The 23,567-nt window shown below is 39.6% G+C and overlaps 3 protein-coding genes across 7 annotated transcripts in view; 1 reads left to right on the top strand and 2 right to left on the bottom strand.

The window, feature by feature from the left end:
- CCT6B (chaperonin containing TCP1 subunit 6B) overlaps nt 1–23,567 on the bottom strand; it is a 50,592-nt gene that overhangs the window by 25,021 nt on the left and 2,004 nt on the right. The window contains exons 1-4 of one of the 3 annotated variants that reach the window (XM_081271091.1): nt 8,081–8,358; nt 5,902–5,965; nt 5,231–5,365; nt 1,471–1,644 (exon numbers count right to left, since the gene is read on the bottom strand). In XM_081271091.1, coding sequence (XP_081127217.1) covers nt 1,471–1,644; nt 5,231–5,365; nt 5,902–5,965; nt 8,081–8,217 — 510 coding nt within the window. In that variant the 5' untranslated portion in view covers nt 8,218–8,358. Of the gene's footprint in view, nt 1–1,470; nt 1,645–5,230; nt 5,366–5,901; nt 5,966–8,080; nt 8,359–22,688; nt 23,502–23,567 lie in introns of those variants that run through there. The other 2 variants (XM_081271092.1, XR_014019335.1) reach the window with 2 other exon arrangements.
- ZNF830 (zinc finger protein 830) lies at nt 8,341–10,071 on the top strand. Its single transcript, XM_081271102.1, has one exon. It carries the CDS (start codon nt 8,384–8,386, stop codon nt 9,494–9,496), a length of 1,113 nt encoding a protein of 370 aa, XP_081127228.1. The 5' UTR covers nt 8,341–8,383; the 3' UTR covers nt 9,497–10,071.
- The window catches only part of RFFL (ring finger and FYVE like domain containing E3 ubiquitin protein ligase), a 96,096-nt gene continuing 89,450 nt past the window's right edge, over nt 16,922–23,567 (bottom strand). For 2 of the 3 annotated variants that reach the window (XM_081271098.1, XM_081271095.1), the window contains one exon: nt 16,923–17,752. In XM_081271098.1, the coding sequence (XP_081127224.1) occupies nt 17,670–17,752 (83 nt within the window). In that variant the 3' untranslated portion in view covers nt 16,923–17,669. Of the gene's footprint in view, nt 17,753–23,567 lie in introns of all 3 variants that reach the window. The other variant, XM_081271094.1, reaches the window with a different exon arrangement.

Below are 23,567 nucleotides of genomic sequence, written 5' to 3' on the forward strand. Positions count from 1 at the left end.
AATCACTATGAAAATCAGTATGGAGTTTCCTCAAAAAAACTAGGCATGGAAGTACCACATGACCCAACTATACAACTCCTTGGTATTTATCCTAAAGAATTAAAGTCAGCATACTATAGTGAGACATGCATACCCATGTGTAGAGCAGCACAATTCACAACAGCTACAGTGTCCATCAACAGATGTATGAATAAAGAACATGTGGAAATATACTAATGGAGTTTTATTCAGCCAGAAAGAAAAATGAAATTATATCATTTGCAGGAAAATGAATGAAACTAGACACTGTTTCATAAAGCAACATAGGTTAAACTGAAGTCAAGGATCATGTTTTCTCTCATATGTGGAAGCTAGAGAGGAAAAAGAAAAAGATGGGGGCGGGGATCTCATGAAAATCAAAGGGAGATCAATAGAGGAAAGGGAAGAAGGGATGAGAGGAAGGTGGGAGGAAAGGAGGAAGGAAGAAGTGCTGGGGAGTGATATTGGCCAATTATATCATTATATTGTGTGCATGTACGAATATGTAACAATAAATTCCATCATTTTATACAACTATAATGCACCAATAAAAAATGTGGAAAGAGGAAAAAAGAAAGAAAGAAAGAAAATGACTGCCCTAAATAGCAGAGATCTTGAACCACTTGAGTATTCCAACAGCAGAAAATGTAGCTGCTTCTTCTGACTCTGCTCAGCAAGAAATTGTCTGATTTTAATCCAATTTCCCACACTTTTCCTATTGGGAAGGAGAATTAAGCAGAGGCAACTCAGGTGTTTCAGTCCATTTGGCATTTGTATTTCTCAAATTAGTAAGATAGCATTCTGCTTTGTATTTCCTTTGCTGTGCAGAAGCACCATTTTCTTTTGGAGATACAAATATGAGTTTGGTTACTGTGAATTCATCATTTCTGATACATTTAATACGGTCAAGTTTTAGAAACTGCAAAGCTGGGGAACAATAATGATGTCATCAAATGATAACCACCTGATAAAAGCCTTCTTAAAATATCCAACCAATCTTGTCTGTATATTACATATGCTCCTCCTTTAGAAGAAAAGAAAACAAACACACATTTCCCAAATGTGAATATTATATATCAGCTCAATCATGCTTCGTAAAAGTAGTAACCTTAATTACAAGGCACACTGCAAAAACAACTTCCTCATGTATCACTCCATATAACAAAATATGGACCTCTAGGTTTAGACTAGTATACTACCCATAGGAGATAATCTACAGGAGGCCAACTCCCTCCCAACTTTCAAGTCACATAAGTGTTAATATGACACTTTTGGAAAACTACAAATACTATTTGACCAATTAATGTCTATACATAAGCCTGTGTTTATCTCCTTATGTTGTTGTACATTCAAAAGAATCACATGCAAATCTTGGCTGTCTTCTAGGAAAAAGAAAATATCATCATGTGTTAGGCTATACTCATTCTCAATACAAAAAGTTTAATCACATACCTCTGTTAACACATTAGCCAGTTCTGCATGAACTTTCGTCCGTAGAGATGTTCTAGCCACATCTAAGAGGATTTCTCTTTTCATCTCCTTTTTTACTTTAACTTCCTCCAAAACATCAAGTGCTTTTATCTTTGCAGCTTCAAATCCTTCTGCTATTATTCTAGGGTGCAGGCCCTATTACATCAACATGAAATTTAAAATTATGAAGTAAATCATTGAAAGTCAAAAGTAACTTTCCTCTTATTAATATATTCCAAAAAGGTAATGTCAGCCACATTAATGCCACTAAATGTAAATGTGCAATTTATAAAAGATAAAGTCACTCTATTTCCAAAAATTATGACTACATTGTCATGTGGTGCCCTTCTAAATGAACTCCAACAACAGCAACAACAAAAAAGGCTCCTTTTAATGCTAAGCATTTAGAAAAAAGTGCTAACAACACCTTCACCCAGTGATCAAAGTTAACATCACAGTAATGAGATAGACAGACATCATGCGCCTTCTGATAGGATGCATTCAGAAGAGCACAACAGTACTTCTGTGATTTTCCTGCCAAAAATTAATAACCTGAGTATAATTGTGAGGAAAGAGACAAATCCAATTAAGGGACTTTGTATAAAATAACTGGCCTATAGTCCTTAAAAGTAGCAATGTCATGAAGCATAAAAGGAAGCTCAAGAATTATTTCAGCTTACAAGAGACTAAAGGAACATGACAACCGAATGCAATGCATGATCCTAGATTTTCTTTTTCTATAAAGGTCACTATTGGAAGCAGTGGTGAAATTTGAATAAAATCTGCAGATTAGATAATAGTACTACTTGAATGAGTCAATGTTAATATTAATTTCCTGTTTTATGTAATTACACTGTGGTTCTATAAGAGAATCCTTGATTATAAAAATGTACACCGACTAATTCTGAAATAGATCATATCTGCAGCTTACTCTCAAATCATTTAGAAAAAGATACATACAATGATATATATTATTTCCTCTGATATATAGTACAATATGATATGTATGATATGTTCAGTGATATATATGATTTCCTCTATTATAATGTTATATATAATTATATATACAAAATTATATATATATGTGTGTGATATATATATATATATATATATATATATATATATATAATATCTCAGAGCAAGGCCAAGAATGGAGAAATTATAACAATTGGAGAATATGGGTAAAACATATATAAGAATTCTTTGTTAACATTCTTGCAACTTTTCTGTAGATCTGAAATTCTGACAAAACAATTTTAAACAGTATTATTTACTCTGAAAAATAATAAATAGAGGCTGGGGTTGCAGCTCAGTAGTAGAACACCTGTCTATAGCATGTGTAAGGCACCAGATTTGATCCTCAGCACCACATACAAAATAAATAAATAAAGGTATTGCGTCCATCTATAACAAAAATATTTTTTTAATATTTATTTTTTAGTTTTTGGCAGACACAACATCTTTGTTTGTATGTGGTGCTGAGGTTCGAACCCGGGCCGCACGCATGCCAGGCAGGCGCGCTACCGCTTGAGCCACATCCCCAGCCCACAAAAATATTTTCTAAAAAATAGTTAACAAATTTTGTGAAGGCTGATACAATTTCTAATTTATTCCCACCATTCCTTTATGTCACTCCTATAATATTTAAAAGTTGACATTTAATTGAACATTTGTGCTGGGCACTATCCTAAGAGCTTTACATGAATTAATTAGTTTAACCCTCTCAACAACAGTATGAAGTGGATATTTATTACTCCCACTACACACAGGTGAGTGACCAAATTTTAAGGGAATAATGTAATTTGCCTAAGATTAGCAAACTAGTTAAGTAGAGCAATGTACCAGGGAATGAAATTGACCAAATTACGTGTATGCGTGTGTGAATGAATATGTAATAGCAAATCCCACTAACATGTAAAACTACAGTGTACCAATAAACATTTTTTTATAAAAGTGGAGCCAGGATTTAAACCCAAGAGACTTGACTCTAGAGCCTCGCTATTACCATTTTCAAAAATTTCCTCAGTCCAGGACATCACAATTGCTCATCTGGACTACTAGAACCTCTCTTGTCATGACTCCCTTAAAATTGTCCCCAAACATTTAAAATGCCAATATGACCACATCAGATGTTACTATGTTGACATGTTTAGTCTATTCAAATCAGAATAAAGTGCAAGTTTCCTGGTTAACATACCACCCTCTGTGATCTGGCTCCCACCTCCTCCAGCCTCTTCTCTGCTACCATCCAAATCATTATAAACTCCAGCAATACCAAACTGCTGGCTGCTCTATAAAACACTATGTTGTTCCTTCTGTCTGGAATGCCATTCTCCTTGATCCTCACTCTTTCATCTGGCTCATTCCATCCTGAAAATTTAGCTCAGGACTTACTTCCTCCAGTGAGTTGCTTTCTGACTACAACAGTTTAGTTTAGGAAATCCTTTCCTCCTCAGTGTTTCTGCTATATCCTGTGCCTAGCTCTATCACCATCTGCCAGTTTCATTATTATGTCATTATCTACCAATCTCTCAAAATAAACCAAACCTTATATTGTTTGGGTGTCCCTCTTCCCAGGTCAAGGAGTGGATCCTGATTAATTTAAGTCAATTCCCCTTAAAATGGTTATTGGTTTAGAATGAGCATAAGACTAAAGTTGGCCCAACCACAAAAAAAGAAGTTGTGTCCCCTATTGAGTATTACCAAGAAGCAAGTAACCCTGATTTCCTCTGACAGTCTTACACTCAAGATAAAAACAAGCCTTAGGATGAAACAGTACCATGAATGGAAGAGCTAAGAGACAGAAAGATCCCAGGTTCTTGATGACTGAATAAACTTAATCAACTCAACTTGGATCCGTCCTTATCTCTTAATGTTCTATTATGGGAGCTTAATAATTTCTTCATTGTTTAAGTGAGTTTTAGTCAATTTCTACTGCTTACTGGCCAAAGCATCCTAAGATAAGTTGCAGGTACTGAATTAATAGACAATTCTCAATACTGAATAAAACACAAAGAAGCAATAATTTCAGCACTTTAACTGGGTAATGCTTTGCTGAAAGGTCTCTGAATAAGAGAAAAAATTCAAATAATTATAGGAAACAGGTAGGTAATACTAAGAAAAGAATAGAGATCAAACAAAGACACAGAGCTAGAAATGTGCATGATGTTTCTGAGGCTAGTTAATGGAGGAATCTGAATAGATGGTTTATAAAGGAAAATAAATCTAAAAAGGTAGGTAAATTCACAAGATGGGAAACTTTCAATAAGGTTTTCCCTCCAGTTATTTTTTTAAAGGTGTGTAATTTGGTTTCAACTTTTATTAGTGGCATTTTCTTTCTTAAGCCATTACTCCTGGGTACATGGGTAATTTTTTTTAATATTTATTTATTTTTTTAGTTCTCGGCGGACACAACATCTTTGTTGGTATGTGGTGCTGAGGATCGAACCCGGGCCGCACGCATGCCAGGTGAGCGCGCTACCGCTTGAGCCACATCCCCAGCCCTACATGGGTAATTTTTTATCTTTCTATAGATCTTAACCATTTCATTTTTAAAAGAGGCATATTATTCCAATAAAAGGCATTTATTTATTGGGGGGGGGGGGTGAAGTTCATTGCTATTTCCATTTATAATTATCCAAGAATATCTTGATTAAAATTAACCTGTACCCTCTCTAAAATTAAACCATTTTATTTTTTATAAACTTCAATCAAAATAGTGAATTCTGTGAAATAGTAATACCTCAGAAATGTAAAGATCAGCTTGTTTTAATAACTCTCCAATAATTAGAACATTTGAAGTAGTACCATCTCCTGTGATGTCATCCTGTGCTGTTGCAACTTTTGCTATCAAGGAAGCTGTTGGGTGTTGAATTTGCTGGAAAAAGTAAGCAACAGATTTAAAAAGAAAGGGGAATGAGATAGAGAAGGCCACAAAAAGATAACCTAAGGGTCAACAGTATAATTAAGAAATGAAATAAGCTTGATCCTACAAGTTTACAAGTTTTATATTATCAAATACTTAGTAAATGTCAAGTCCAAAATTTAAAAATTGAGAACTAATGAGGTTTGAATATTTTACAACACTCCTTTTTTCAGAATGCAATGATATTTACAAAAGAAGATTAAATCCTTCAATCTCAAAGATGAATATTTATGAAAATTGCAAAGGAATTTTTATTCTTCCATGATTACAAAGAATATAACACAGTGCCTTAAGTTTGTTATTAATTTGTAAATATCCCTAAATTATTGCTTGAAACAGCAAAAAAAAAATTATTGAGGTTTAATCCAACAGGCATACCTCAAGACTGCAGTATTTAGCTGACAGCCTTGGCTTAAATGTATACAAATTGTACCATGTTCTTACTTAAGGCTTATTAAGGTTTATTAAAGTCAACAGCATCAGCTCACCATCTCATGAAGCAGTACATTGCCATCTTTGGTGAGTTTGATGTCACCGGCACCAGAAACAAGCCTGTTCAAAGAACAGTAATAATATTAACTTCACATGTCAAGAGTCAAACACAACATTCCTAGCACTTGTCGTTCCACTTTCCTTAATAAAGGAAACAGGACTTTGAAAACTCCATTATGCCATGGGGGAATACCACAGTAACTATCACCACTTGCTGCTCACAGGATCCTTTCTCCCAAGATGAACTTATGGTGAATTCAGAACAAATGGAATATTCGGAGAGTACTTGAGTATTTAGAAACTTGGGTCAAAGAGTATAAGAAACAAAGCACATGTTTGCAAACTTTCCTGCAGGTTTTTATTTTTGGTAAATGTCATCAATCATTCACTCCTTCAACTTAGTTCCCCTCATTCATCACCAAGCTAGATCACCAAGCTCTGTCAATTCTACTATCTAAATATCTCTGAGTCATAACCCCCCTCCCCATTTCCACTGTCATTATCATTCTACCCTGGACTGCTTAAACAGCATCCTGATTACCTCCAAATTTGAATTTACCTTCCATGCTATACATTTATTTTTCTAAAAGGCAATGTGACTCAAAAATCCCTCAGTAATTTGTATGTTCTCCATCACCTTCAAGGTAAAATCCAAACTAATTTAGCAATGACATACTTGACCTTTCCCAATCTGGCTTGTCTATCTTTCTTCCTCATCTACCACCTACCTACAAACCAAGTCTTTTACTTCCCCGTAAATTGTTTTTGTTTTGTTTGTTATGTTTACATTGTTGGGCTTTCTTATTCCTGAAATTATTCTACTTAGGAGGACTTGTACTCCCTTCTCCAACTGGTGAACTCTTTCTTCTTTCAAGACTATGATCAAACGTCATCTGTTATCTTTTTAAAATATTTATTTATTTTAGTTTTAGGTGGACACAATACCTTTATTTTATTTTTATGTGATGCTGAGGATCCAACCCAGTGCCTCACGCATGCTAGGCAGATGAGCTACCACTTGAGCCACAACCCCAGCCCTATCATCTGTTATTTGAGAGGCTTTTCCTTCTGCCATCAGTAATTAGTCCCTTTCCTCAGTATAATCATATGCATCTATATATAATTAGCACATCTGTCTCTACCAGATTTCCTTAAAAACTAAAACTATCTTTGTCATCTGTTTTCCCAGCATCTAGTGCATAAGTGCCTTCTTCTACTATTAATATTAGTTTTCTCCTTGCTGTCAGGATGTTTCTCTTATACCCTTTTGCTCTCACCAGTCTCTTCTTCACTTGTGTAAAGAAAAAAAATGGTGCTAAATAAATACTAAAATAATGAACAATTATAGGCACAGAGCATTCAAGGAACTTGCCTAAGTACTCAGAGCTAGAAGATTAATTTGGATTTGAACCTATGCCTGCCTGGCTCCAAATCCTGTACCCTTTCCATGACAACACATTGCTTGCCATGCAAAAAGACTATCTGTCCTGGGCTAAAAATTTAGCTCCGTGGTAGAGCCTGTGCCAAGCATGCACAAGACCCCTGCACCACGAAGTGGGGCTGGCAGTGGGGGGTGGAGTCGAATTTACACACTAAGGGCATACAGTTTTAAAAAGCAGAGGAGTTGGGGGTGAAGATGTAACTCAGTGACAGGATTTGCCTAGGTACACCAAGCTCTGGGTTCGATCCCCAGCACGCGAGGAAGGATGAAAGAGGTGTTAAACGCCTTCCATTTACAATGAGACAAATGAACTGGCTCTGCATTTGGGGTAAAAATTGGGAGTTCATAACCCACTTCAATCTAATGTATGAAATATGATATGTCAAGAGCTTTGTAATGTTGTGAACAACCAATAAAAAAAAAAGAAAAGAAAACGCCTTCCATTTACAATGAACAAATGAACTGGCTCTCTAATCCCACAGAAACCTTAACGAAAATGGGAGAGCGGGTGTCAAGGCTTCACTCGGAGGGGGGTGGGGGGGTGGGGGGTGGGCTCTTTCCTCGGGGGGAGGCTTTTCTCCTCCTGACCACCAGGCTAGAGATATTCTCAGGGCAGAAATGACAAAAAGGGAACCAGGCCTACAAGTTGATCGCTCCAGTGTCTTCGCGGAACTTATGCATCAGAGGACGTCCCATCACCCCAAAACCGCCTGGTGCCCTAACCGCCGTCTCACATTTTCATGGTGCCCTTAGGACCCAAGTTGGTCCGCAGCACATCCTGCAACCCTCGGGCGGCGCATATGTTGACAGCCAAGGCCGCCTGGGCTCGCGCCACCTCAGCCTTGGAGTTTATAGCTTTGATCGCTGCCATAGCCTAACGGTTGAGCGGGGAAAAACAGCCTTCTTGCTGGTTCTGAAGTAAAATTCTGGCGCCACGCCCTCTCCTGCGCTGTGACCAATCGTCGCTCCATCAGGAAGTGACGCAATCAAGCCTCGCCGGGACGGAAGCCAGAATCGCCAGGGATCTGGTCGCAAAAATGGCGTCCTCCGCCTCCGCTCGGCCTCCGGCCGGGAAGCGAGTAGTAAATCAAGAAGAACTCAGACGATTGATGAAGGAGAAACAGCGTCTGAGCACTAACCGGAAAAGGATAGAATCTCCGTTCGCGAAGTACAACCGCTTGGGGCAGTTGAGCTGTGCCCTTTGTAACACCCCGGTAAAGAGCGAGCTCCTGTGGCAGACTCACGTCTTGGGAAAGCAGCACCGAGAGAAAGTGGCCGAGCTGAAAGGCGCGAAGGGAGCCGCTCAGGGTCCATCTGCAAACGCTGCGTCTCTTTCCATCAAGAGGAAAGTGTCGGATGCGGATAATCAAGACGCCAAGAGAGCGAAGGCCTCGGTTCCTCAGGTACAGCCCTCCACGTCCTCTTTGTCCACCAACTTTGACAAAACAGGAAAAGAGTCCGCTAGATCGACACCCAGTAAACCTTCGGGACTCGGTTTACTCCCTGATTACGAAGATGAGGAGGAGGAGGAGGAGGAAGAGGAGGGAGGCGGAGAAGGAAAAAGAGGAGATAGAGAGCTGCCGCCTAGCACACACGGCAAAGAACATTCACTTTCTTCCTCGCGGGAAGCAACAAGTAGTGTGCTACCAAACGATTCCTTTAATACCAATCCTCCCAAGGCCCCCTTAATTCCTCATTCAGGGTCAATTGAGAAAGCAGAAATACATGAAAAAGTGGTGGAAAGGAGAGAGAACACCGCGGAAGCATTACCGGAAGGATTTTTTGACGACCCTGAAGTAGATGCAAAGGTACGAAAGGTTGATGCTCCAAAGGATCAAATGGACAAAGAGTGGGACGAATTTCAAAAAGCCATGAGGCAGGTCAACACTATTTCCGAAGCTATAGTCGCTGAAGAGGATGAGGAGGGACGGTTGGACCGCCAGATTGGGGAGATTGATGAGCAGATAGAATGTTACCGTCGGGTGGAAAAGCTGCGGAATCGCCAGGATGAGATTAAAAATAAACTTAAAGAGGTTTTGACTGTAAAAGAACTGCAAAAAAAGGAAGAGGAGAATGCTGACAGCGACGATGAGGGAGAACTACAGGATTTGTTATCTCAGGATTGGAGGGTGAAAGGGGCTTTGTTATAAGGTTTCTTGTTGTTTTGTTTCTTACCTTACTGGGAATTGGATCCAGTGAAGCTCTACAGTTAAGTCCCAGCCCCAGCTTCCTGCTCCCCCCCCCCTTTTTTTTAATTTGAGACAGGGTCTCCCTGACTTGCCCAGACTGGCCTCGAACTTGGAGATCCTCCTGCCTCAACCTGCGGAGTAGCTGGGATTCTATAGGCTTGCTCCACTATTGTTGTAGCTATTATAAAGTTTTTTTCAGCAGTAAAAATGCTTTCAGTATAACAATACATCTGTTACTCCTTTCCTAGAGATTTGGATACTCGTGTCCATTTTTGAGATAAAATGAGCCAGGAACAGTAGCACTTTGGAAGGTTGGTGTAATGTATTTTTGAGGTAAAGTTGCTTTTGAAATTTTTGAAGTGTTATATAACAAAGTGCCAACTTTTTCATACATTTTAAGGCTTAAGTGTTTACTTTTGAATTGAAAATCTGTAAGTTGTAAATATTGTGTACAGTTAAATATATATTTACCTACGTAATTATTTTGAAATTTATAAGTTGATATAAGTCTAATAAACAGACAAGTGTTTACATGAGTACTCTGCTATTTGAGATGTATATATTTTTCTGAATCCTATATCAAAAGGTTGGAATTTTTTGTCTTGTTTTAAGAACACTACTCAAACACAAAAGTTATTCTGGGTTACTCAGTTCTCTGGATATTCTATTTTCAAAAAAATTTTAGAAGAACATTGAGAAAAATGTATACCAAACATGTTCAACCTTCTTAAAGCAAACTTTCCCTTTGATTAGACCAGTCATTGTCATATGTGGATGTATATGAGAATCACCTTTGATACTTTTAAAAGTGTACACGTGAATCACCTATAAAGCTTAAAAAAAAGAAAGAAAGAAAGTCAAATATCTGAGTAAACCTGGGTGGGATGGGGTCCAGACAACTATTTTTCTTCTTCTTCATTTTGCATGAGTAGGGATCAAATCTAGTGCCTATTAGACAAAACACTCTAACCCCAGCAGAGACAACTGTATTTTTGAAGTTCCTAAGTTATTCTAATAATATGCCAAAATTGGAGAGTGCCCTTAATCTAGAATCCATTTATGTTGTTTTCAGAATTACTTTTGCTCTAAAACATTCCATAAATTTCCTGTTTCTTGAATGAAAGAAATACTTATTACCTTTATTTCCATCTTATCCAGTCTGAATTTTGATTTTGTGATAAATTAGGATTCATTTTTATAGGTTTTGTTAATTATGGAGAGGACATTTAAAGTTTTTTTTTTATTATTATTTAAGTTTTCCTAATAGTAACAATTACCCTTGTTGATCTTTAATAGATTTAGTTATTCCTTCCTTTGGAGATTTGGTATTTAAACAGGAAAAGTTAATTAGTGTTCTGGAGTCAGAAATGCATACTCAGACAGCATATTCAAATAATACGTAAGACTTAACAGTTCTTAGCACAGTCCAGGCAGGATTCTAAGTGCTTTACATATATTAACTCAATATATGAGTTTCCCTAAAGCGAAGATTTTATAGATACAAGTACGAAGAAAGTTTGCAAAGCCTTGAATTCTAAATAATTCTTCCTGTTGGCAATGTGGAAATCAATGGAGGTATTTTAAGCAAAGAATTAATCTGCAAAGAAATATCAGATGTCATTCTAGTTGCAGTATATAGAATGAAATGAACATGGAAGAAAGAAGCTGGGAGACTACTTGAAAAATGCATTTTCAAAAGCAAGGTAATAACTAAGACTGATTAGATATGGACTGAAAAAAAATAGAATTAAAAGAAATTTACAAGAAGAGTTGTTTTAGTGACTAGATGTAGAAGAAGAGAGAAAGATGGATTCAAAGGATAGATTTTTTTATTAGTGTGGATGCCTAGAAGTTGTTGTCTAACACTTGTTGAGCAGAAGCACAAGTTATTAGTACTCTTTCCATCTCTGGCACAAAAAATCTTTGCTTTCTTGAGCTGCCAGTTGGTCAGTGATAGCACTTTCAGTTTGTCTAAGGGTACACCTGCCTCAAATCTATGAACCCACACTTAGACTTTTCTGTCATTCATCACTTTAGTTGTAGTTGGACACAATACCTTTATTTCACTTATTACTTTTATGTGGTGCTGAGGATCAAACCTCACACATGCAAGGCGAGTGCTCTGCCGATGAGCCACAACCTCAGCCCTCATTCATCACTTTATTATTTCAGCATGAAAGAAGTACAAAAATGGGTTGAATTGTGAGCCCACTTCTACCTTGGTTAATTAATAGAGTAATACCCAATAAATAATGCAAGCCACATATAAATTTTTACAATAGCCAATTTAAAAAGAAACAAGTGGATTTATTTTTAATAATTTATTTGATTTATCAAAAATATTAACATTCGGGGCTGGGGATGTGGCTCAAGCCCTAGTGCGCTCGCCTGGCATGCGTGCGGCCTGGGTTTGATCCTCAGCACCACATACAAACAAAGATGTTGTGTCTGCTGAAAACTAAAAAATAAATATTAAAAAATTCTCTCTCAAAAAAAATTAACATTTCAATATGTAATCAGTATTTAAAGATTACTAATGTTACTTTTTCTTTCTTTTCTTTTTTCTTTTTCCAAGCAAAAAGTGGGTTTACTGCAAAAGAGAAATTTCTTCAAAGAGAAGGGGCCCCAGAGTTGGGAATCTCTCTTTGCTTGTTTTCTAAAATCTGAGTGTTATCAGCAATCACAGTTTAGACTGGCCACTTTTCAAGTATTGAGTAGCCATTTTGTGACAGCACAGATTAAAGAGAATGTTATCCAAGTGAAAAAAATAAAACGGGAGGTAATAAGCAGACTGATATAACTGGAGCAGAGGGTTCATTCCTGGCAACAGTGAGAGTTAGCACTGGAAATGTAGTTTGTGAACAGTGTGGAAAGGCCTTCAATGACATCTATAAAGAATTTGGACTTTCTCTCTAAGTTAACGTTTTATCCTTAAATGCTATCCCCCACCCCCATGGGGGCATTGAACCAAGGGACGCTTTGTCACGGAGCCACATCTCCAGTCCTTTTTTTTTTTTTTTTTTTTTAAAGAGAGAATTTTTAATATTTATTTTTTAGTTTTTGGCGGACACAACATCTTTCTTTGTATGTAGTGCCGAGGATCGAACCCGGGCAGCACGCATGCCAGGCGAGCGCACTACCGCTTGAGCCACATCCTCAGCCCCTCTTCAGTCCTTTTTAAAGTTTTATTTATGAGACAAGTTTCACTGAATTACTCAGGCTGACCTTGAACTTTCATTCCCCCTATCTCAGCCTCCTGAAATGCTGGGGTTAACAGGTACATCCAGTGAATGTTGAGTCCTTAATTGTTACACAAAGAAGGCCTTAAGGAATACCAGGTGAGTGTTACTATGCATTTGAACCCCACCTAGGGCTTTTAGAAAAAGTCCTCAAAATTTGATCCCAGTGCTCTGAATCCTAGACTAGTAAGAACGTGCCCTGACCATCATTAGTGCCCTGGTGAATCCTTGTTGAATTTGCTGAGGCTGGCCTCAAACTTGGAATCCTCCTACCCCTGCTTCCCAAATCTGGGGCAGGAGGCTTGTGCCACCAAACCTAGCTCCAACCAGATTGTTTTTAATATTAAATGTTTTATTAGCCTGTGTGACCTCAGGAATTTAGAAGATTTAAATCTAAATAGGAAAAAAAGATCCCAGAACTGACTACATTCTATTTTCTACCTACATTTCCACCCTCAGTGATCTCATCCATTTCCATGAGTGCAGGTACCACCTATGTACTGAAGACTCCCAGTTTTCTCCCCAAAGTGATCTTCCTCTCCTAACCTCCTGGCTCATTTAACTGCCTATCTAACATTCCACTCAGATGTTAATAGATTTTCTTAATTTAGTAAACCACAAACAGCTTTGATTTTCTTTCCCAAACTATTCTCTCTAGTCCTCTGACTCAGAAAAATGATGCCACAACCCACCTAGATGCTCAAGGCAAACCCTTAAAGTCATCCATTCCTTTTTATCCCCCAAATCTGTCAGCTCTACCACTGAAATATATACAGAATCTGTCCATTTCTGTCTCCACTGGCCCTAGTCACTTGCCTCATTCATTATTGCCCTGTCCTCCCACCTTTAGCAACAATCTTTTGACAAATTAGGATTGTTTTAAGAACCGAAATTAAGTCACTCCAAGTCATCATATGCTTCCATTACTGAGAAGGAAAAAAAAAATCAATCCTTCATTAAACCTACATGGTACTCCAGGATTGGTAAATATCATTTCCAAATTGATAATAGCCCCATTGAGGACAGAAGAAGACAGAACATAATTGTTCTACTTTGAAGCAAATGTTCCCATCCCAGAATATGGCTAAGTTTATTTGTTGTTTTTTTAATTTTCAAAGAAATTGCAAGTCAAGAAGGTTTTTGTTTTTAGTGAAATCTCAAAAACACCATGTGGGCTGAAGGTGCTCTGTGGCCCTCACTTTGTGCTGCCTCTCCAACTGGATCTACTGTACTCTTCCTCTTTATTCTCATTGGCTAGCTTTCTAGTCCTCTAATGTGCCATTTCAGATCTTGTGTCAATGTCCTTCTCTACTTGGAACCTGACTTCAGGTAGCATGACAGTCTTTGTCCCAATGTCCCTTTCTGAGATAAACAGTCATCCCCCACCTCCTGTCACTACCATATTATAAGTTCATTAAACTGTTTACTATCTTAAATTAGCTTATTTGTACATGAGTTAATGTCTTTCCCCACAAGAATGTAAACTCCCACAAGGACAGGGAGCTTGTCTGTCCTGGTCACAACCTAAAATTATTCCAGGCACATAATGGGGCTCAATAAATATCTGTTGAATGAATAATACCCACATAGCTGGATGTTGCTTGGTAAAGTGGTGAGAAGACCAACCTGACTCACAGAAGTGGCAACCAAAATAAAAGAGGCTTGTGTTTAAGAAGCTTCTTCCCGCTCTGTGTCTCCCTTACTTGCTTGACACATGAAATCTTTACCTGTTCTGAGCACATGAGCAGCTCAAGGAGGTTTACACAACAACCTCTAGAGTGCAGTGGGCCACCTCCGCAGTTAGCAGCTAATAGGAATTCCTCATGACACCAAACAAGCAAAAGGGGATGTCCATATGTCAGCGGGATCTGTGGGCAGCCCTGATTGCCTAGAGGACTCTTAAGTGGAGAATAGAGGAATAAAATGTTTCAGAAGCAGGGAAAGATCAAAGAGTCGGCAAGTACACACTGCCTCCCAGCTGCTCTCAGCCTTCCCATTGCATTTGGCTCCCTCCTTCCATCACTTGGCAGTCAAAGCCATTCCAGTGACTGCACTCAGCCATCCTTCACTAAAGCACTCTCCATCTCAGAGGAGTTCCATCTGGCTGCACCACCATTTTGCTAACAGCATTTGGCAGGATTTGTGCACACTGGGGAGTCAGCAGTCACCTTTAGGGAATGGTAAGGACCACACTGGGTGGTTGATTATTTTCTTTTTCTTCCTCCTACCCCACTACACCATAATGGGGATTGAGCCTGGGGCACCCTACCATTGAGACACACCCCCAATCTTTTTTTTTTTTTTTAAATTTGAGACAGGGTCTTGCTGAGTTGCTCAGGCTGGCCTTGAATTTACAATCCTTCTGCCTCAGCCTCCTGAGTCCCCGGAATTACAAGTGTGTGTTTCTGCACCTGGCATTGTTCTCCCTGTGTGTGTTGCTAGTTGTCAGTTGTTTTGTAAATTGTAAGGCAATTTCAATCAAGCAAGCCTGGTGGTCAGATTATTAATAATAGCTACCATTTGTGAGATATCTACCATGTGTCTGGCCTTATGCTAAGGCTTGACCTATGCCATCTCTAATCTCACAACAACCTGTAAAGTACATCTCTTCATTTTACAGATGAGAAAACTGAGGCTAAGAAGTGAAGCAACTTGCTAAAGGAAACAATCCAAAAGCTCCTATACTTCCCACTATCACCATGCATCCTTATTATTTAATATTAATGTGTTTGCATAGTGAGAATACTTTTTCCCTCACTTTAGTTTTGAAGTCTCAACATACCCCAGAGAAGTAAAGCAACTTTTACTACCTAATGATTATTCTAGATGTCTATGATTTGTCCAAGTTCACTTAGCAAATTAATTGCTAAAAGACTAGATGTAGCTTAATTCCCAGTTATAGCTTTTTGTTTGTTTGCAGTACTAGGAATCAAACTCAGGGCCTCTTGCTCCACCATTGAGCTATATCCCCAGCTTCCCAGAGACATCTTTCTTTCCTTTTTTTTTTTTAATCGCTACTTTTTTTTAGAGAGAGAGAGAACTGTTTAATATTTATTTTTTAGTTTTCGGTGGACACAACATCTTTTATTTTTATGTAGTGCTGAGGATCGAACCCAGCGCCCCGTGCATGCCAGGCAAGTGTGCTACCGCTTGAGCCACATCCCCAGCCCCCAGAGACATCTTTCTATATGTAAAAATGAAATGTATAAAATGAAAGATGATCTCCAAAATAGCAAGAATTAAAATTACAGAAGCCAGGCATGGTAGCATATAATGCCTATAATCACAGCTACTTGGGAGGCTAAGGCAAGAAGATAGAAAGTTCAAGGCCAGCCAGGGGAATTTAGTGAAACCCTCTCTCAAAAATAAAAAGGACTGGGGATGTAACTCTGGTAAGGTGCTTGCCTAGCATGTGCAAAGCCCTGGGTTCAATCCCCTGGTACTGGGGGGAAAAAAGGAAGTTGTTTCCCTTAGCAAGTTGCTAAAGTTTAAGGGAACTCAGTGCTTCTCAGAAACCGTGGCTGGGCTAGGAAGCCATATTTTTAAAAGTTTCTTATCCACACTGATTCTCTCCACGCACTCTTATCCTGCCTTACCTCCATTTCAACAACAATAAAGTTTACTCCTTTGTCCTCTGATGGGAGGAAGAATGGTAACTTCAGTTCCCAGACATTCCAATGAGGAACAATCATTACACAGTGCCCATGATCCACCACTGCTATGGTTCAGATATGCTTTGTCCCCCAAAGGTTGAGACTTTGGTCTTCAATGTGGTGATGATGGGAGGTAGGGCTTGGTGGGAGTCCTCAGGTCACTGAGGCCTACCCTGTGAAGGGACTAAGGTAGTTCTTATGGAACCCCTGTGTTAGTTCTTTGAAGATAAGCTATTATAAAAGCCTGAGCCTGAACCCTGAGTCATTCTCTGGCTTTCTGTTCTGCAATGTGGTCTCTCACTTCTGCACGTGCTCCTGTAATGCCATCCTTCCCAAAGCCAAGCTATTCCCCGGACCATGCCTTTGAACTCCAGAACTGTGAGCTAAGTAAACCTCCCTTCTTTATAAAGTTACCCAGCTTCAGGTATTTCATTATAATAATTGAAAATGGACCAATACAACCACTTTTTATTTATTTATTTTTTTGATATTTATTTTTCAGTTTTCGGTGGACACAACATCTTTATTTTATTTTTATGTGGTGCTGAGGATCGAACCCAGCGCCCCGCGCATGCCAGGTGAGCGCATTACCGCTTGAGCCACATCCCCAGCCCCAAACCACTTTTTAACAAGGCAACCTTAGGTCACCCTGGTTTTGAGAACACCATATTCGCTTAAGGGAAATACTCTGAAAAAAGAAAATGCCTAAGGCTGGAGTCCCACTTCTGCCACTTACTTTGTATCCTATAGCCACCTGTCCAGGTTATACTGAGAGCCTGAGTATTAAGCTTTCTGGGCGCTCCCTAAGGATCCTCCCAGTGGGTGATATCAAGGCCAAGTGTAGGCAGGTGAGGGAGACACAAAGAGCTGCCCAGGTCAGTAGCCTTAAGCCAGAGGGCGTGGGCAGGACTGCCCAACAAAAGAGAGAGGAGGGAAGGGGTTTTGGAATAAGAAAGGGGTCAGAGGAACAAGAGTGGCAGAAAGGGCGTGGTGGCACACACCAGTAATCCCAGCGATTTGGGAAGCTGAGGCAGGAGGATCACAAGTTGAGACCAGCCTTAGCAACTGAGCCCGTCTCAAAAAATGAAAAGGGATGGGGGTTGTGGGGACATGGAGAGGAGGCTGGATCCGAGTTCTTGAGCAGCACCTGTTGCAATGGTGATTTTTAGCATGTATGAGATGAACAAAGCTGGTGGCCTGATTTACCAACTGGACAACTGCTAGCCACGGGCTGAGCTACATTCAGGTACCCTCTGGATCTGCTATCCAGCTACACAAGAGCATGTGCTGGTTGCCTTCAGACAGCAAGACAGCATCCAGGTGGGCTGTAAGAAAAGAAATGAAGGAAATCAAGAGAGAGGAGAGGCAGCTCAACAGTAACAGGTTTATGAGGGACAAACCTGCAGAGGGGGCCCAGAGACTGAGCCCCTTCTTCTGCTTACAGCCTGGGGTAGTTATAGACGGATGAGGGAGTGGGTGAATTTTTGTGGTTAGGCTGTTTGGAGGGGGTTGTCAGGGAAGGGAAGGGTCCTTATGGTCAACTCCATTATTTGAGGTGGTCACACTGTTCCATGTCAAACCAGGTGTTTTCAGAATTCCAGTCCCAGCTAGCAATTTCCTTTCTTTGCATGATGATCAAGTATTGCCTGAGGTTGAAGGTCAAGCTGACTCACAGTGATTGTGAGGTGACTCTTGTTCTAAGATGAAGGATATGTTTCAAAATGGCCTTGCCTTTGTCAAATCTTCCTAACATGGGCCAACCAGTGCTGCCTTCAGAGGTGTGGACATGAAGGGCAGTACATGGCCAATGAAAAAGAGGTGCTGGAGCACCCTACTAATTAGCTGGTGTCTCTTCAATTTGGTCAACCCGGCCCCACCTCCAATCAGAGAAGCTCATACTGGCCTCCATATTCCACTTGCTCCTTGCCACTAGCTCCCAGCTGTCTCCTGAACAGGGAAGCTCAGGCACATTCAAACTGCACTTCTTCTAGACACTGACAGGGATCAAGGTTGTGGCAGAACCTGGGCAAACTGGAATAGATTCTGTTCTTTGAAAAATTTATGAAATTTACTGAGGTTTTGCCCTCAATAATCCATTCTACTCTCTGGAAGTGTGCATCAGGGGTGAGCTGTTTGATCAGAACCTGAAGCTAGCTTTGGAGGTGGCAGAGAAGCCTGGGACTTTTGGAACTGGATCATAGGCTAAACCTTCCTGGGACCCCCAAATTCTGATAGATCCTGTAGCATGAGTTCTACTGTTTCCATTCCAATGGGGATCCCAGGAGCCTTGAGTGTACTTGGGAGGATGCCACACCTGATGATGTGTACCATCCCTGAGCCTGAATGCCATGCTGTCTTCCTTTCTGTATATAACATGGCCCTAATTTCCAACTCTGTATGGATTTATTTATGGAAAAGGTAGACCCATAAATCCCTTTGATTCCAAAAAAAGGGGTTGGGGGTGATGAGGATGTAGCTCATGGTAAAGCACCCCTAGGTTCAATCCCTAGTTTCTTTAAAAAAAAAAAAAAAGCTATCTTAAAAGAAAAAAAAACTGTCTTCAACCTCTGCCCCCAAAACCAAAGCTGGAAAACTGACAATCACCAATACTACCTGTCAACCAGCTCTGTGTCCTATGCAGGATACAGAACTGAAATTTGCTTCCCAAATAGGCTCAACTCTTTATAAAAACCACATTGTCCTCTGAAAAGCATTAACTTTCTTCTTCACACTAGAAAACCCAATTCAGGAGCTCAAGGAAAGTGACAACAACACCTTCCCCACACCTTAACTCTCCTCTCAGTCCTGCCCCCAAACTGAGCCCCCCTCCCAGCTCTGCCATGCACAGCTACTCCCAAAGCTTTGCTCCTTCCTACCTGAGCCTGGCAGCTGTAGCACAAGGTTTTCAAAGGAGAGGCCAGGAAACACCTCTGATTAAGAACCAACCTCTGCAGCCTGTACTAAGATGAAAAACCAGGGACTGATTTTAATTATTATATCTTCCTACAGCTGTTCCCTTTTAAATATTTATCCTGGCAAACACCACCACCATTTTTTACAACTTACTTTAATTGTGCGACTATTAAGCAAACCAAACCGTAAAATTGGCTTTCACTGCTGAGATTTATGTAATTCATAGAGCAGAGCTTATTAAAGAAGGGAATCCACTGAGAGGAAACTAACTTCACGAGTGCCCATCCTCTCTAGGAAGGTAAGAAACCTTTCCCCTATTCCTGCCTGTGGCTTCCCAGCTTCCAGCTTCTAGCATAGAAAATATAGAGAATCTACCCATCTCCCTGTGATTTTTATTTCTTCTTAACTCTAACGAATCTAAACTGGAAGTCAGGAATGATAGTCTTAAGAATGGTGTTAGCTCTGAGACACAAACAAGATCAATGCCCTGGAGGATTTATGACCATGGTCTGAAGAAAGGAGCTGATCATGGATTTTTGTTTCATTTTGTTTTTTGTGGTGCTGGGGACTGAACCGAGGGCCTTGTGCATGCAAGGCAGGCACTCTGCCAAAGGAGCTTTATCCCCTGCCCTGTGATTTTTGAATAGCTAGAAATAGGCATGGGGTGTCCTGATTATTCACCACCATAGTTTTGCTTTGAGACTCCAATATAAGTTTTCCCCTCCAAAATGCATTTGTACACATTTGTATAAAAATTCAGTGGGTTCCAGGACACCCCTGACCCCCTAGTATGGGTCCATAAGCCTCAGTTATTTCTCACTACTTTCACTCCTGCCACCAAAGCTGTCCTCATTTTTCACAGTAGTTACCTAACTCGTCTCCCGATTTCTGGATACAGCAGCCAGAGTGATAGTGATCCCGTTACTAAGCCAGATCATATCATTTATCAGTGCAGTGCAGTCCATTAGCTTCCCATTTCACCTGGACTAAAAGCTAGTGTCTTTATTATGGTTTAGGGCTCTGCAGGAGCTGTCTCTTTGTTGACCTCATCCTCTGCTTTTCTCAATCTTAACTTGAGCCACTTTAGTTGTTCTCCCAATGTAATAAGCACATTCTGGCTTCCTAAGTCTTTCCTTGATACTCCCTCTACCCTAGATCTGCATATGGCTCTCACTTTCATTCACTTTTTTTTTTCTTTTTTGTACTGGGGATTAGACCCGGGGCACTCTACCACTGAGCTACATACCCTATCCTTTTTATTCTTTTTTAAATTAAATTATTTATTTACTCTAATTCATTATACATGATGGCAGAATGTAACTCATTTCATATTACACAGATAGAGCATAATTTTTCGAGTCACTGATTGTACACAAAGTATACACAGACCTAAATGTAAAAAGTAAAACTATCACCATTTGTGCCTTTTTATTCTTTATTTTGAGATAAATAGGGTCTTTCTAAATTGCTGAGGCTGGTTTCAAACTTGTGATGCTCCTGCCTCAGCTTCCCAAGTTGCTGGTATTACAGGCATGTACCACCACTCCCAGTTTTTTTCATTAATTCTCTTCTGAGTTTAGTTGGTGAATCCTCCCTGATCTTTATTTAAAACTGCAACTCTCCCCTCATTGTCCCACACCTCTGATCCTCTTTAGCTCCCTTCTTCTGCTTAGTACCCATCCATAACTTACAGCCTATGTACTTTACTGATTTGTTTGCTATGTCCCACACTAGCCTGTTAGCTTCATCAGGGTAGGAATGTTTGCTGTATTCCAGGTTGGAGAATTGTGCCCAATACAGAGTAGGCATTCAATGAACACTTGAATGATTAATCCACAAAAGAGAGTAAACTCTAGTGGGACGAATGTACCCAGGCTGGAAGGTGGAGGAGAATATACATTTACTGTAATACCTCTACGGGCTAAACAGTTTGCAAGTCAGTATTGTCATCTCATTTAATTGTCATAAACAATCACAAAAGTTATTTTATCCTTATTTCACTCCACCCAAAATGAAATATTTAAGTATAAATCTAGCAAAATATGTACAAGATCTATATAAAGAATACTACAAAACTTTGAAGAAATCAAAGAACAAAATAAACGGAGATATTCAATGTTTATAAGTAGGAGACTCAATACAAAACTGTCAAGATGTCAGTTCTTCCTCACTTAAGCTGAGGATTCAGTGCAATCACAAGAAAAATCGCAGCAAGTTATTTGTGAATATTAGCTTTAGGAAATGATCGTATAGTTTATATGAAGTAAAAGACCCTTAATAGTCAACATAACATTGAAGAATAACAATGTTGGTAGACCAACACCACCTGATATAAAGATTTATTATAAAGCTGAAGTGATCAAAATAGTGTGGTACTGATGAAACAAATAGATCAGTGTGGGGAAAAAACAGAGCCCAAGCTGGATGCAGTAGTGCTGTGATCCCAGCAACTTGGCAAGCAGAGGCAGGAAGATCACAACGTTCAAGGCCAGCCTGGGCAATTTAGCGAGGTCCTAAGCAACTGAGTAAAACCTTGTCTCAAAATAAAAAGGGCTGGGGATGTAACTCAGGGGTTAAGCACCCCTGGGTTCAATTCCCAGTACCAAAAAAAAACCCACCAAAATACATTAAAAAAAAAAAAAAACAGATCCCAGAAGTAGACCCATAAATATACTAAAATGATCTTTGACAAAGGAACAAAAAAGCATGAGTTTTTCAAAAATTGGTGTTTGTAGCCATGTGTGGTGGCACACGCAGCAGCTCAGGAGGCTGAGACTGGAGAATCCCGAGTTCAAAGCCAGCCTTAGCAATGGTGAAGTGCTGAGCAACTCAGTGAGACCCTGTCTCTAAATAAAATACAAAATAGGGCTGGGGATGTGGCTCAGTGGCTGGGTGCCCCTGAGTTTAATCTCTCGGGTACCCTCAACCTCAAAAATGGTGCTTGAATAACATAGACATACACATGCAAAAAAGAAAAAAAGAATCAAAATAACAGACTGCACACTCTTCCCAAAAATTAACTCAAAATGGAATACAGACCTAAATGTAAAATGTAAAACTATCGCCACTTCATCAAGAAAACTAAAGGCCCAGAGAACAAGACAGATGAAGGTCACACAAGTTGAGGTAGAATGTGAATCTATAACTACAAAGCTATAAAGCTGTTTTCCCCATCACACTTGACATTCTCCTTGGGAGAGCAATTCCCACTTTTTTTTTTTTTTTTTTTTTTTTTTTTTTAGTACCAGGGATTGAACTCAGGGGTACTAGACCACTGAGCCACATCCCCAGCCCTGTTTTGTATTTTATTTATAGACAGGGTCTCACTGAGTTGCTTAGCGCCTCGCAGTTGCTGAGGCTAGCTTTGAACTCAGGAGCCTCCTGTCTCAGCCTCCCAAGCTGCTGGGATTTCAGGCATGTGCCACCACACCCAGCCAGTTCCCATCTTTCTAAAAGAGATTCAATTGCCAGCCTTCACACCTAGTTCCATTTCATAGGAGGGGACCTGAGTCAGAGATCATTGGGGTGCCATGGAGCTCTAATGAAGCAAAACAATACTAAGAAGCCAAGTCTGTAATTATTGTCAAAGACACAACTTAATAAACATCCTTGTAAGGGATCTTTTTACTTTCTGTGTACTATGTGCCCGGCACCATCAGGGAGGCTAAAAAGAAGCTCAAGGCACAGATGCCACCCTCTGCAAATAGGTTTTAAATGTAGGGCTTTGCCATCTAATAGGAAAATAGTGCATGCAGTTTCATATTTTCTAGTTGCCACATTGTCAAAAAAAGTAAAACAGCTGAGATTAATTTTAATAACACATTTTATTTAACCCAACATTTCAAAAATTATTTCAACATGTAATTAGCACACAGATATTATTAGTGAGATCTGACATTCTTGGGCGGGGGTATTTATTTATTGGTGTGTAGCTTTCACTTAATAGCCTCTCTCAAGTTGCATTGGCCACATTTCAAGTGTTCAAAAGCCATACGTGGCTAGTCATTATTACAGTACTGGATAGCACAGGATTAGGGGAAAAGATGGATACCAGTTAAGTGTTTCAAATCAAAATGTAGTCAATGCAGTGGTAGAGACATTCAGGATCACTGGAGTTAGGATGTAAGCCTCTGAGGCCTTCCAATTCTGAAGACTCTTATTCTGCCACATATCATAGAAAAGACAGAGAAGCTTTAGTCCACTTTATACACTGGAATCAACATTAGC

Source organism: Spermophilus citellus (assembly GCF_964194105.1).
Source record: "Spermophilus citellus genome assembly, chromosome: 17".
NCBI classification, from domain to species: Eukaryota; Metazoa; Chordata; class Mammalia; order Rodentia; family Sciuridae; genus Spermophilus; species Spermophilus citellus.

What these genes read in the sequence shown, in the direction of transcription:
- ZNF830 (XM_081271102.1), top strand. Translation starts at nt 8,384, where the DNA reads ATGGCGTCCTCCGCCTCCGCTCGGCCTCCGGCCGGGAAGCGAGTAGTA.